Source organism: Salvia miltiorrhiza, chromosome 3, assembly GCF_028751815.1.
Source record: "Salvia miltiorrhiza cultivar Shanhuang (shh) chromosome 3, IMPLAD_Smil_shh, whole genome shotgun sequence".
NCBI lineage: Eukaryota > Viridiplantae > Streptophyta > Magnoliopsida > Lamiales > Lamiaceae > Salvia > Salvia miltiorrhiza.
This window is the reverse complement of record NC_080389.1, coordinates 34654120-34667281: the sequence shown is the minus strand read 5'-3', so window position 1 is coordinate 34667281 and position 13162 is coordinate 34654120. Positions and strand designations below refer to the sequence as shown.

General features: G+C 35.6%; 1 protein-coding gene across 1 annotated transcript; it reads right to left on the bottom strand.

Annotated features, from left to right (window-relative positions):
• Positions 1-8650: 8650 nt before the first annotated feature.
• On the bottom strand, positions 8651-10186 carry LOC131018697 (uncharacterized). The gene has a single exon (XM_057947411.1). The coding sequence runs from the start codon at positions 10184-10186 to the stop codon at positions 8651-8653; it is 1536 nt and encodes a 511-aa protein (XP_057803394.1).
• Positions 10187-13162: the final 2976 nt, after the last annotated feature.

Sequence of the window (13162 nt, the reverse complement as noted above, 5' to 3'; positions counted from 1 at the left end):
GAATGCCCGAAGATGCTAGCGCGGGCAAGAGTTTCCCAACTACTTTCTGGAGGATGCAAAAGCTGCAAGGCCGTTGGAGCAAGGACAGTTACCGATGACAACGACGTCAAGGACGCACCGAGCACGTGCCATGAAGGAAAAAGACAACTCTACCCCTCCATCTTTGTCCCTTATAAATAACACATCTGTAATAGAATAGAGGACTGAATTCTAGTTTTTTACCAATATACGTTTGTATTCTTGAAGAACTGTTCCATTCAAGAACGTTGAAGTATCCATCTGCTCTTATTCTTCAGGTTCCGATCTTCCATTAATCTTCTAGTTTTAGGACGTTGGTGAGTTGACATCTTACCAAATATGGACACTATTTAGTATTTAATCTTTTATTTCTAGTTGTTAAGATGACATTGCTTATTTTTACTATTTACTTTCAAGTTGTTGTTTTTATTTTTGATTTGAACATTTGCTTATTTCTTTATCTTGAAATGCTTACTCAATAATAATTAATTTTTTTTTTCAAAAATATCTCAGAAAATCAAATGGAATCTTGTGATATTTGTCTTGCCGATAGTGCCACCACACACACTATTCTTCAAAAGAAGAAGTATTTCCTTAAGTTGACATTAGCCGAAGATAATGTCAACACAATATCAGGTGCATCAAACATCATTGAAGGCTCCGGAAGAGCTTGTATCATTTTGCCAAATGATACTAAATTAGATATTGAAAATGCCATGTACTCTAGTAAGTCTAAAAGGAACTTACTAAGTTTCAAGGATATCCGCAATAATGGATACCACATCGAGACAATTGCGGAAGGTAGCAATGAATATCTTTACATAAATTCTTTTGTTTCAGGCTATAAGCCGACAAAAGAAAAATTAGCAACACTACCTTCTGGAATGTATTACACATTCATAAAAGCAATTGAGACAAACCATGTCATGAACGTAAAGTTCAATGATACAAAAAGCTTTAAGCTTTGGCATGATAGGTTTGGACATCCTGGAGCGACTATGATGCGCCGAATAATCAATAATTCATATGGGCACAACATAAAGAATCAAAAGATTCTTTCTACAAATGAATTTCCATGTGATGCTTGTGCGCAAGGCAAGCTAGTCATTAGGCCAATACTGAATCTCCATCTTTCTTAGAAAGAATTCAAGGAGACATTTGTGGACCTATACATCCACCTTGTGGACCTTTTCGATACTTTATGGTATTGATTGATGCTTCTTCTAGATGGTCACATGTATGCTTGCTTTCTACTAGAAATGCAGCTTTTGCTAGACTACTTGCTCAAATCATAAAATTAAGAGCTCAATTCCCAGACAATTCAATTAAAAGAATTCGTCTTGATAATGCTGGTGAGTTTACATCTCAAGCATTTGATAACTATTGTATGACTATTGGAATTGAGATTGAACATCCAGTAGCTCCTGTCCATACTCAAAATAGTTTAGCAGAATCGTTTATTAAACGTCTTCAAATTATTGCTAGACCATTACTTATGAAATCAAAACTCCCAACTACTGCTTGGGGTCATGCCATATTACATGCTGCAACATTAGTTCGACTAAGGCTATCAGCCAATCATGAATACTCCCCAATGCAAATTATCTTTGGTCGAGAACTTGATGTTTCTCACTTACGAACTTTTGGTTGCGCGGTTCAAGTCCCAATTGCACCCCCACAACGAACAAAAATGGGTCCCCAACGAAGACTTGGGATATATGTTGGATTTGATTCACCATCGATTATAAGGTATCTAGAACCTTTAACGGGTGATTTATTTACTGCACGTTTTGCAGACTGTCATTTTGATGAAATGACATTTCCAACATTAGGAGGAATAAATCTACATCCAGAAAAGCATAAGGAAATCTCTTGGAATGAGAAAAACTTATCACATTTTGATTCTAGAACAAATCAATGTGAACAAGAAATTGAAAAGATCATTCATTTGCAAAAGATTGCAAATCAAATTCGTGATGCTTTTGTAGATACAAGAAAAGTGACACAATCTCACATACATGCTGTAAATACTCCAGCTAAAATTGATGTCCCTGAAGGACAAATAGCTTTGGCAGCAAATGAGTCCAAAATTCGTCAAAAACGTGGTCGACCAGTTGGTTCCAAAGATTCCATGCCTAGAAAAAGAAAGGGGCAAGATGGAAACCAAACAATGACGAAAACGACTAATCAATCAAATGAAAGTGATGTAATTCCTGAAGAATTACAAGTATCTGAAAATCATGAGATCTCAATAAATTATTTACATTCAAATCAGATACTAGAGAGAGAAAATATCATCGTTGATGATATATTTGCCTTTCATATAGCTCTTCAAGTTTTAAATGAGGATCCTGAACCAAAATCTGTTGCACAATGCAAATAGAGACTTGATTGGCCAAAGTGGAAAGAAGCTATAGAAAGGGAATTAAATTCCTGTGATAACCAGAAAGTATTTGGGCCTATAGCCTTAACTCCGGAATCTAAAATCCCTGTTGGATATAGATGGATTTTTGTTAGAAAGAGAAACGAGAAAAATGAAGTTACGAGATATAGAGCAAGACTCGTAGCACAAGGTTTCTCACAAAAACCAGGAATTGATTGTGAGGAAACATACTCTCCAGTAATGGACGCTATTACTTTTAGATTTTTTATTAGTCTGGCTGTGTCACAAAGGCTTGATATGCGTCTTATGGATGTAGTGACTGCTTATCTATATGGGTCATTAGATAATGACATATATATGAAAATTCCCGAAGGACTTAAAATGCCTGAAGGATTGCAGTCAAAACCCAAAAGCATGTATTCAATTAAACTGCAAAAATCATTGTATGGGTTGAAACAGTCTGGTCGTATGTGGTACAATAGACTGAGCGAGTATCTTTTGAAAGAAGGATACAAGAATAATGATATCTGCCCTTGTGTTTTCATTAAGAAAACCGAAAGTGGATTTGCAATCATAGCAGTTTATGTTGATGATTTAAATTTAATTGGGACTCTTGAAGAGCTCAATAAAACTGCTGAATATTTGAAGAAAGAATTTGAGATGAAAGATTTGGGAAAGACAAAGTTTTGTCTTGGTTTGCAAATGGAACGTATCCGTGGAGGAACGTTTATCCATCAATCCACATATACAGAAAAAGTATTAAAACGCTTCTATATGGATAATGCACATCCATTAGCATCACCAATGGTCGTTAGATCTCTTGATACTAAGAAAGATCCATTTCGACCAATTGAAGAAGGTGAAACGATACTTGGTCCTGAAGTACCATATCTAAGTGCAATTGGAGCGTTGACTTATCTGGCTAATAATACTAGACCGGATATAGCTTTTTCTGTTAATCTTCTAGCAAGATTTAGCTCTGCACCCACTTTGAGACATTGGAATGGTGTTAAGCACATTCTACGTTATCTAAAGGGTACCATTGACCTTGGATTATATTATCAAGAAAATTCTGATAATACTCTAGTGGGGTATTCGGATGCAGGATTTTTATCCGATCCACGTGAAGCTAAGTCACAAACTGGATATGTTTTCACATGTGGTGGAACTGCTATATCATGGAAGTCTGTGAAGCAAACATTAACTGCAACATCCTCAAATCATTCTGAAATCATTGCAATCCACGAAACAAGTCGAGAATGTGTATGGTTGAGAAATGTGACGAGTCATATCCAAGAGTCATGCGGGTTAGTTTCATCAAAGGCCAAACCAACTGTTTTATATGAAGACAATGCTGCTTGCATCGCACAACTCAAGGAAGGATACATCAAAGGCGATCGGACGAAGCATATTTCTCCCAAGCTCTTCTACACACACGACCTTCAAAAGAATGGCGATATCGACGTTCAACAAATTCGCTCAAGTGATAATCTGGCGGACTTATTCACCAAGGCATTACCAACATCGACATTCAGAAAGTTGGTACATGAGATCGGCATGCGTCGACTCAAAGATCTTCTATGATCTCAAGTTCAGGGGAAACAGTTGTACTCTTTTTCCTTCGACTAGGTTTTGTCCCATTGGGTTTTCCTAGAAAGGTTTTAATGAGGCAACATTTTTTGTTTTAAGGATTGGTCAATCAAGGGGAAGTGTTGTAAATATATCTATAAGATATATCTTATGTGTGTTGACCAAGAAATCTCCCTAAAACCCTAGCTTCCTACTTGTATAAATAGAGGCCTTTTGCCTCCATATTGAATACACTTGATTCGTATTCTCTTCTCTATTCTCTCGCTTCTCTCTAGTTTATAACACATCTTCATTTTTCACTTATTAGATACTCCCTCCATCCCGCAAAACTTGATCCGTATTTTTTTCTGAGTTATTTCATATAACTTGATCACTTTTTTTATATGACATAAGTTTTTCCCTTTATTCACATTTTCACATACCACACTTAAGACACTAAATACTACTCCATTTATTCTTATAAAATGTATCCATTTCTAAATGACACATATTTTAATAAAGTAGTTGAATGTGTTATAAATTGGATAAGGGTCCCGCTTTATTATGAGTAGAAAACTTACCAAAAATAGACAGGATACATTTTATAAGGACGGACGAAAATGATAAATTAAAACCATTTTATTAGGACTGAGAGAGTAGCAGCTTAAAACCTGTGCCGAAAATAAAGTGATCAAGCTTCGTGGGATGGAGGGACTAGACAACTAACTTTTATTAAAATCTGTAACTCTCCCTGGAAAGATGTTTGATTGGGCGTATTTTATACGCATATTTTGGGTGTTTTTGTGAGAATTATTAGCTTGATTGGTATTATATATCATCTTTTTGGTATGTTTTCAGATCCTAAGTGGTTCCTAATGATTTTTGATAGGTTCTGGAGAAGTGGATCGAATTTTGAAGAGTTTAAAGTTGTGCGCGTATACTGGATGGGATGCCCATACCGCTTGAATATCTGAACTGAATTAATTTTAGATGAAGTGGCGAGAAGTTTGGGTATGCTACTTTGACCTTTATTTATGGGCCCTTTTTATTCTTTTAGTTGTGGGCTTGTGCGCCACTTTTAGCTTGTTTTAGTATATTAGGTTTTGTTTAGTTATTTCCTTAACATATATTAGGGAGTATATATATATACTACTTAGCACACAATATAGACGCCACTTACTTTGGGAGAACGAGGCAGGCATTGGGACGAAATTTTGGAGTTCCTCAAGTCAAGTTTTATTATTTTTTTCTTCGCAATTTCTTATTTATTTATATTTATTTATTTTTGTATGAGTTTTAGTTAATTTCATTTATTCCAGCAACGATTAGGGAAGCACTAGCAAGATTATTCTGTGAGATCTAATTTGTTCTTATACTTTATTTTATGCTTGCATCTGTGATTCTCTGTGTTTATCGTCATTAATTATTTTAATCCATTAGGTAGTGCGCAATATTTAGTGGGTTAGAATTAATTATACAGCCAATTGAACCGGCCATCCGTAATTGTGGTTTAGGTTTGATTAGTGGTAAATTGGCACATCAGGGTCAAGGGAAAAGCAGTCTTAATTCAATAATCTTGCGTCAGAGTTTATTGGTTTTGAATCGGGTTTCTCTAGTAATTAATGTTGTCGACTCATTAAATCTATAGAGCGTCTCTTACGGTTGTCAGTCGATTAGGGTAGTAATTAGTGAAGCGTCTTCCTGGTTACCGAATAATTAAGGAGAAATAAGATCACGTCAGAAGCGTCTTCCGTGGTTATAACTGGTTTGCTTGCATGAATTAAAGTTATATTTGCATCAATGATCAGAATAATTAAGCTAGGGTGGACTTAATTGATTGCTGGAATTCTTTATTAATTGTTGGAATTTTCTATTTAATTATTTAGTATTATTCTTATAGGTTTTATTTATTTATTTTTAGATTTAGTATTTTCTCATATTTTCCCCATAAATCTCGTTTCTGGAGTTTCTTTGCAGGTTGGATTTTAGGAGAATTCTCGCCGATCCCTTGGGAGACGATTTTGCTTACTGCTGTCTGCGCAGTGTGGGCATACCGGCTGACTGTCGGATATTTTTGGTGTAAAACGACGCACCAAATTTTGTCCACCCTAGCTTAATTATTCTGATCATTGATGCAAATATAACTTTAATTCATGCAAGCAAACCAGTTATAACCACCGAAGACGCTTCTGACGTGATCTTATTTCTCCTTAATTATTCGGTAACCAGGAAGACGCTTCACTAATTACTACCCTAATCGACTGACAACCGTAAGAGACGCTCTATAGATTTAATGAGTCGACAGCATTAATTACTAGAGAAACCCGATTCAAAACCAATAAACTCTGACGCAGGATTATTGAATTAAGACTGCTTTTCCCTTGACCCTGATGTGCCAATTTACCACTATTCAAACCTAAACCACAATTACGGATGGCCGGTTCAATTGGCTGTATAATTAATTCTAACCCACTAAATATTGCGCACTACCTAATGGATTAAAATAATTAATGACGATAAACACAGAGAATCACAGATGCAAGCATAAAATAAAGTATAAGAACAAATTAGATCTCACAGAATAATCTTGCTAGTGATTCCCTAATCGTTGCTGGAATAAATGAAATTAACTAAAACTCATACAAAAATAAATAAATATAAATAAATAAGAAATTGCGAAGAAAAAAATAATAAAACTTGAATTGAGGAACTCCAAAATTTCGTCCCAATGCCTGCCTCGTTCTCCCAAAGTAAGTGGCGTCTATATTGTGTGCTAAGTAATATATATATATACTCCCTAATATATGTTAAGGAAATAACTAAACAAAACCTAATATACTAAAACAAGCTAAAAGTGGCGCACAAGCCCACAACTAAAAGAATAAAAAGGGCCCATAAATAAAGGTCAAAGTAGCAGACCCAAACTTCTCGCCACTTCATCTAAAATTAATTCAGTTCAGATATTCAAGCGGTATGGGCATCCCATCCAGTATACGCGCACAACTTTAAACTCTTCAAAATTCGATCCACTTCTCCAGAACCTATCAAAAATCATTAGGAACCACTTAGGATCTGAAAACATACCAAAAAGATGATATATAATACCAATCAAGCTAATAATTCTCACAAAAACACCCAAAATATGCGTATAAAATACGCCCAATCAAACTCCCCCACACTTAGACAATGCTTGCCCTCGAGCATAAGAAAAACAAAAGAAAGGGAAATAACAAAACACAAGACACAAAACAAAACAAGACAAGACTCAACTAACAACGACTAGCCATGGCAATAATCACAACAAGCAAATCTCAAGTTTAGGACAAGATACAATCATCATTTCCTCAAACCATTCTTGGAATCAACAATCATGTGCATTCACCCTTCATTCGAATCAAAAGTGTGCAAATCAATCCAGCCTTACCATGTTCACTCAAATCTCTCAATATCAAAAGGTAAGGTAAATTCACACACATGCAACTTGACTCTATCAATTATAAGTTTGCCACTATGTCAATATTTTCACTCGAAAACTGAACTTATCCATGAATCAATAGGTCTTTCCACAAGGTTGTAATGGGGCTAGGGTGCATGGGTAGGATAAACAAAAGTGGATAAACAAGGCTAATAAAACCAACAAAATGCAAGTAGTTCACCACATTTGAATTCCCAAAATCAAACTCAATCAAATCAACCCTTATTCCCAATACATAGGCATTCAACTCCAACATTTTCTTCTCCTTCTCTTTTTTTTTTTTTTTTTTTTTTTTTGCAGATGGTACTTTTCACGATTTTTTTTCCTCTTTTTTTTTTTTTTTTTTTTTTAACTAACATCGTAACATCACCTCATTCTTAAACAACCAACAACCTCTTTTGTCAATTTCAATCCTCAATCATTCCAACCAAGCACTAAATTTCAATCAACCTTATTCTTCCAACAAAGTAATATCACAAAACAAACCACTTGCATCATGTTGGAAAGGGACAAAGCAAGGCTAAAAGAAGGCTAATGGCTAAAATTTTCGAGGCTTCAATCATATATAACAATAAAAAGGGTCAAGGCTTCAAAATGGCTCACTAATGGATATTGCAAGGTAGGAAATTTTTAAGGCCAATGAGGTTTATTCCTAATGCCTAAATCATCTTCACAAATGAGTCCAATTCCAAAAAAAAAAAATTGATTATGGCAACATGGCAAACCGAATATCAAGAAGTCAAGCATGCATAACACTCATAAAAAACAAATAAGGAGCATTGAAATTATTGCTCTATGGCTCAATCCTCACTATATGAGTGGCTTTCAACAAAAATGATCAATTTGCACATTTGTCATCCTCAAATACATATGGGTTTCAACACATTTTTGTATCATCCAAGAAAACAACCAAACAATCCATATCAATATGCTCATCCTAACAAATCAAAATGCCCGCATGAAAAGTTGCCATAGACAGACTCACAAACACAAAAAAAAAAATAACCAAAACAAAACAAGCACACAGACTCAAGACAAAAGACATAAAAACTCCCCCACACTTAGACAATACAATGTCCTCATTGTGTGGGAAAAATAAAGAACAAAGACACAAAACAAAGAGAGCATAAAAGACAAGAAAAAGAAACAAAATAAAAATAAAATAAAAACGAAAGCAAACTAACAAAAACTTCCATGAAACTGCATCAATCATCAGGTGGTTTCAATTTCCGCTTTGGCAGTTTCACAATTGAAGGCACAATCTGTCCAGTGCTGGTCGGTATGGGCATACCGTGCGACAGATGCCGAGTGTGAATTTCATTGGTGAAGTTCGACTGCACTTTACACCCTTGAATTTCATCATAACATTCTGGTGGTTCTTTATTCATCGTGAATATTCCCAGAATCTCCTTGCCACATTCTTTTTCCTTGTTTTCGGCCAACCTGAAAGGAAAAGTGAGAGAAATTAACTCTTTAGAATTATAAATTTTAGATTCAACACTTACCTCGGAAGAAGAAAGATTTTCATATTGTTGTGCCTCTTCGATAACTTCATCTTTCTGAACACTTTCTTGCTCTTCCTTCTTCCTTTCATCTTCATTAGGCTTTGGATCACAGAAATCTTCCTCACTCATTAAATTCACAGCATAAACATACTCCGTAGGATGTACTTCTTCGTGAGATGGAAGTTTCCCATGATTGACTTGCAACTTGTTCACTTGAGTAGTAAGTTGAGTGATCTGTGCGCCCATACTACCCAACGCGGCTTGCGTCTCTTGCTGGAAAGCTTGCTGACTTTGCACCAGATTGTTAATAATCTGGCTGCTCTGTGCCAGACTCTGAAGAATATCACTCATACTGGGCTCTGGGCAGTCGGTATGGGCATACCGCCCAGCCTGCGGCTGTGCGCTGGTGAAAAATTCAGGCGAATGACTCCAGCTGAAATTTGGATGATTATCCTTCTGAATTTGAGCTCCAACAAAGCCTCTAACTAAGGAAGTTAGAGCATCGAGTTTCTCATTCACACGTGCATCTTCTGCTCTGTTGACTGGCCTGTACCTATCATTATCCTCATCCTCATATTGTTGACCATTGGAGACCATATCAAAAATCAGTTGTTTTGCTTCATCCATGGTCTTGTTAGTCAAACTTCCTCCACAAGCAGCATCAACAATCCTCCTGTCAAAAGAAGACATACCACGATAAAAATAATTAATGAGCAACTGATAATCAGAAAATCCGTGGTTAGGACATCTATGACATAATTGTTGAAATCTCTCCCAATAATCAGACAAACACTCTTGTTGCCTCTGCTTGATGCCACTAATAGCTATTCTTAGACTTGCAGCCTTTGATTCTGGAAAGAATTTATGCAAGAACTGCTCCTCTAAGTCGTTCCAAGTTCTGATTGAGCGAGATGATAGATCAAACAACCAATCTCGAGCTCTACCCTGCAATGTATGAGGAAAAGTTAGTAATCTTAAATGATCTTCTGTAAAACCTTGAGGACGTAACGTAGTGCAAACTAAATCAAATTCAGCCAGATGCTTGTGTGCACTCTCTCCAGGTAGATCACCAAACTTGGGTAGCACTTGAATGAAATCGGGCTTGATTTCAGCATTTTGATTAATTGTGGGCAACACAATGCATAGAGGATGATTTCTCCTGTGGCGGCCCAACTCTCTTATCAATGGTGGTGGTGGCAGAGTATCATCACGGTCATCGTCCCCATCTTCAGACATCTCAACTTCAGCTTAAGATCAATAACAAACAAAAATAAATAAAATAAAATAAAGCAAATCGAAAAATAGGAAAATTACTACTTAAAACCGATCCCCGGCAACGGCGCCAAAATTTGGTGCGTCGTTTTACACCAAAAATATCCGACAGTCAGCCGGTATGCCCACACTGCGCAGACAGCAGTAAGCAAAATCGTCTCCCAAGGGATCGGCGAGAATTCTCCTAAAATCCAACCTGCAAAGAAACTCCAGAAACGAGATTTATGGGGAAAATATGAGAAAATACTAAATCTAAAAATAAATAAATAAAACCTATAAGAATAATACTAAATAATTAAATAGAAAATTCCAACAATTAATAAAGAATTTCAGCAATCAATTAAGTCCACCCTAGCTTAATTATTCTGATCATTGATGCAAATATAACTTTAATTCATGCAAGCAAACCAGTTATAACCACCGAAGACGCTTCTGACGTGATCTTATTTCTCCTTAATTATTCGGTAACCAGGAAGATGCTTCACTAATTACTACCCTAATCGACTGACAACCGTAAGAGACGCTCTATAGATTTAATGAGTCGACAGCATTAATTACTAGAGAAACCCGATTCAAAACCAATAAACTCTGACGCAGGATTATTGAATTAAGACTGCTTTTCCCTTGACCCTGATGTGCCAATTTACCACTAATCAAACCTAAACCACAATTACGGATGGCCGGTTCAATTGGCTGTATAATTAATTCTAACCCACTAAATATTGCGCACTACCTAATGGATTAAAATAATTAATGACGATAAACACAGAGAATCACAGATGCAAGCATAAAATAAAGTATAAGAACAAATTAGATCTCACAGAATAATCTTGCTAGTGCTTCCCTAATCGTTGCTGGAATAAATGAAATTAACTAAAACTCATACAAAAATAAATAAATATAAATAAATAAGAAAGTGCGAAGAAAAAAATAATAAAACTTGAATTGAGGAACTCCAAAATTTCGTCCCAATGCCTGCCTCGTTCTCCCAAAGTAAGTGGCGTCTATATTGTGTGCTAAGTAGTATATATATATACTCCCTAATATATGTTAAGGAAATAACTAAACAAAACCTAATATACTAAAACAAGCTAAAAGTGGCGCACAAGCCCACAACTAAAAGAATAAAAAGGGCCCATAAATAAAGGTCAAAGTAGCAGACCCAAACTTCTCGCCACTTCATCTAAAATTAATTCAGTTCAGATATTCAAGCGGTATGGGCATCCCATCCAGTATACGCGCACAACTTTAAACTCTTCAAAATTCGATCCACTTCTCCAGAACCTATCAAAAATCATTAGGAACCACTTAGGATCTGAAAACATACCAAAAAGATGATATATAATACCAATCAAGCTAATAATTCTCACAAAAACACCCAAAATATGCGTATAAAATACGCCCAATCAATGTTTGATGGACGAAGAGAGTGATTAATTAATTAATTATATTTTTTCTTCATTTTTTTCTTTAGCGACTCGTGGAACAAGGGTAATTCTATCCATAGCTCTTATTTTTACTCAATAATCAGTATAATCTCATTTAAATTATTAATAATTAATAATAAATAAGTATGAATTTACTATTTTATCCTAAAATTTATAGCACCTAAATCAAATACTAGTATTTTATAACCCATAGCTTCAACTTTGTAACTTTTATTTGTTGGATGCTTCATTTTCAAAAATTGTGTTATATAGGGGTGAGCATCGGTACAGTTCGGTGCAAAAACACACCAAAAAATGAAAATAAAAAACCAAACCGATGGTTAAAATTGCAATCGCACTGCACCAATTGAGGGTGCCAAACCGAACCAAAACCGAATCGATAAAATTGTCGGTTTAAACCGAACCGATACAATTTTTTTTTCTTCGAAAAAACCATATGAAAAGCTTTAAAATAATGTAAAAAACACAAATTTCAAATGCCAAATCCCCACAATGTAGTGTAAATCGAGTACAAATTCAACTATAATTCAAAGCTAAATTAGCAGATCTGCAATAACAAATTTGAAGCTAAATTCAAAGTTTAAGAATGCAGATTTTCAGATTCTTAACATGTCACAGCCCGCAACCCTTAATGACAAATTTAGCCGGGATTATGACTTGGGATGAGAATTAATGAGTGGGAACGGATATGGACAATTACTTAACATTAAAGTATATGGAAATGTCACTCATAGATAAAATGCTAATATCATATATGATCATTTGGATACTTATAAAACATACACATAAAGGAGAACTGATTAAGGTGGGTTACCCAATAACACGTGTCACAACTTCATAACATAGAGTTATTCTAATTAAAGTGTTTTGCAGCGGAAAACGTGTGAGATATACATATGAAGATGTATACTCAAGGTTACATTTCTTGAAATGTCAAAGGAACACCCGCTCAACATCATTCCATTCCATCAGCTGCTCAACCTGCACATTTAGAAATACATGCAGGGCTGAGTATAAAAATACTCAGTGGGCACATATGCCTACTATGAAATATAACATGCTTCGTAAAGATTTAAATTGTCATGCCATCATAAGCAGTATAGCAAGGGGTTTTTCGCTAAAAAGGCCCAAGCTTACTAAATTCAGTTGTGATTCTTAAAGTTCGACTGCAGTCTAAGTTCTCTTGTAATCTATCATATCTGGAACTGTGTGCCGGAGAGGTGGCCACCTCTCACGGTCACTTGACCGGCCAACCCGCTAGATGACTCACGGTCACTGGTGTACACTAGTCCTGGCAGGATAGCTATCAACTGCTCAGGACCCGAATTCGATTGCATCATTGGCAAAGCCAAAGCAGATAGATATCATACTAAAATTTAAACATTTTATGGCAAGACAATACTTGAAATAACTTTAACTCAAAGATTTTGTCATGAAATAACTTGCTCAAAGGTAGCATTAAACTCGTTTGATAGATATATAAAACTGAAAT

Bases quoted from the DNA above. Each gene is read 5' to 3' on its own strand.
- LOC131018697 (XM_057947411.1), bottom strand. From the start codon at position 10,186: ATGTCTGAAGATGGGGACGATGACCGTGATGATACTCTGCCACCACCA.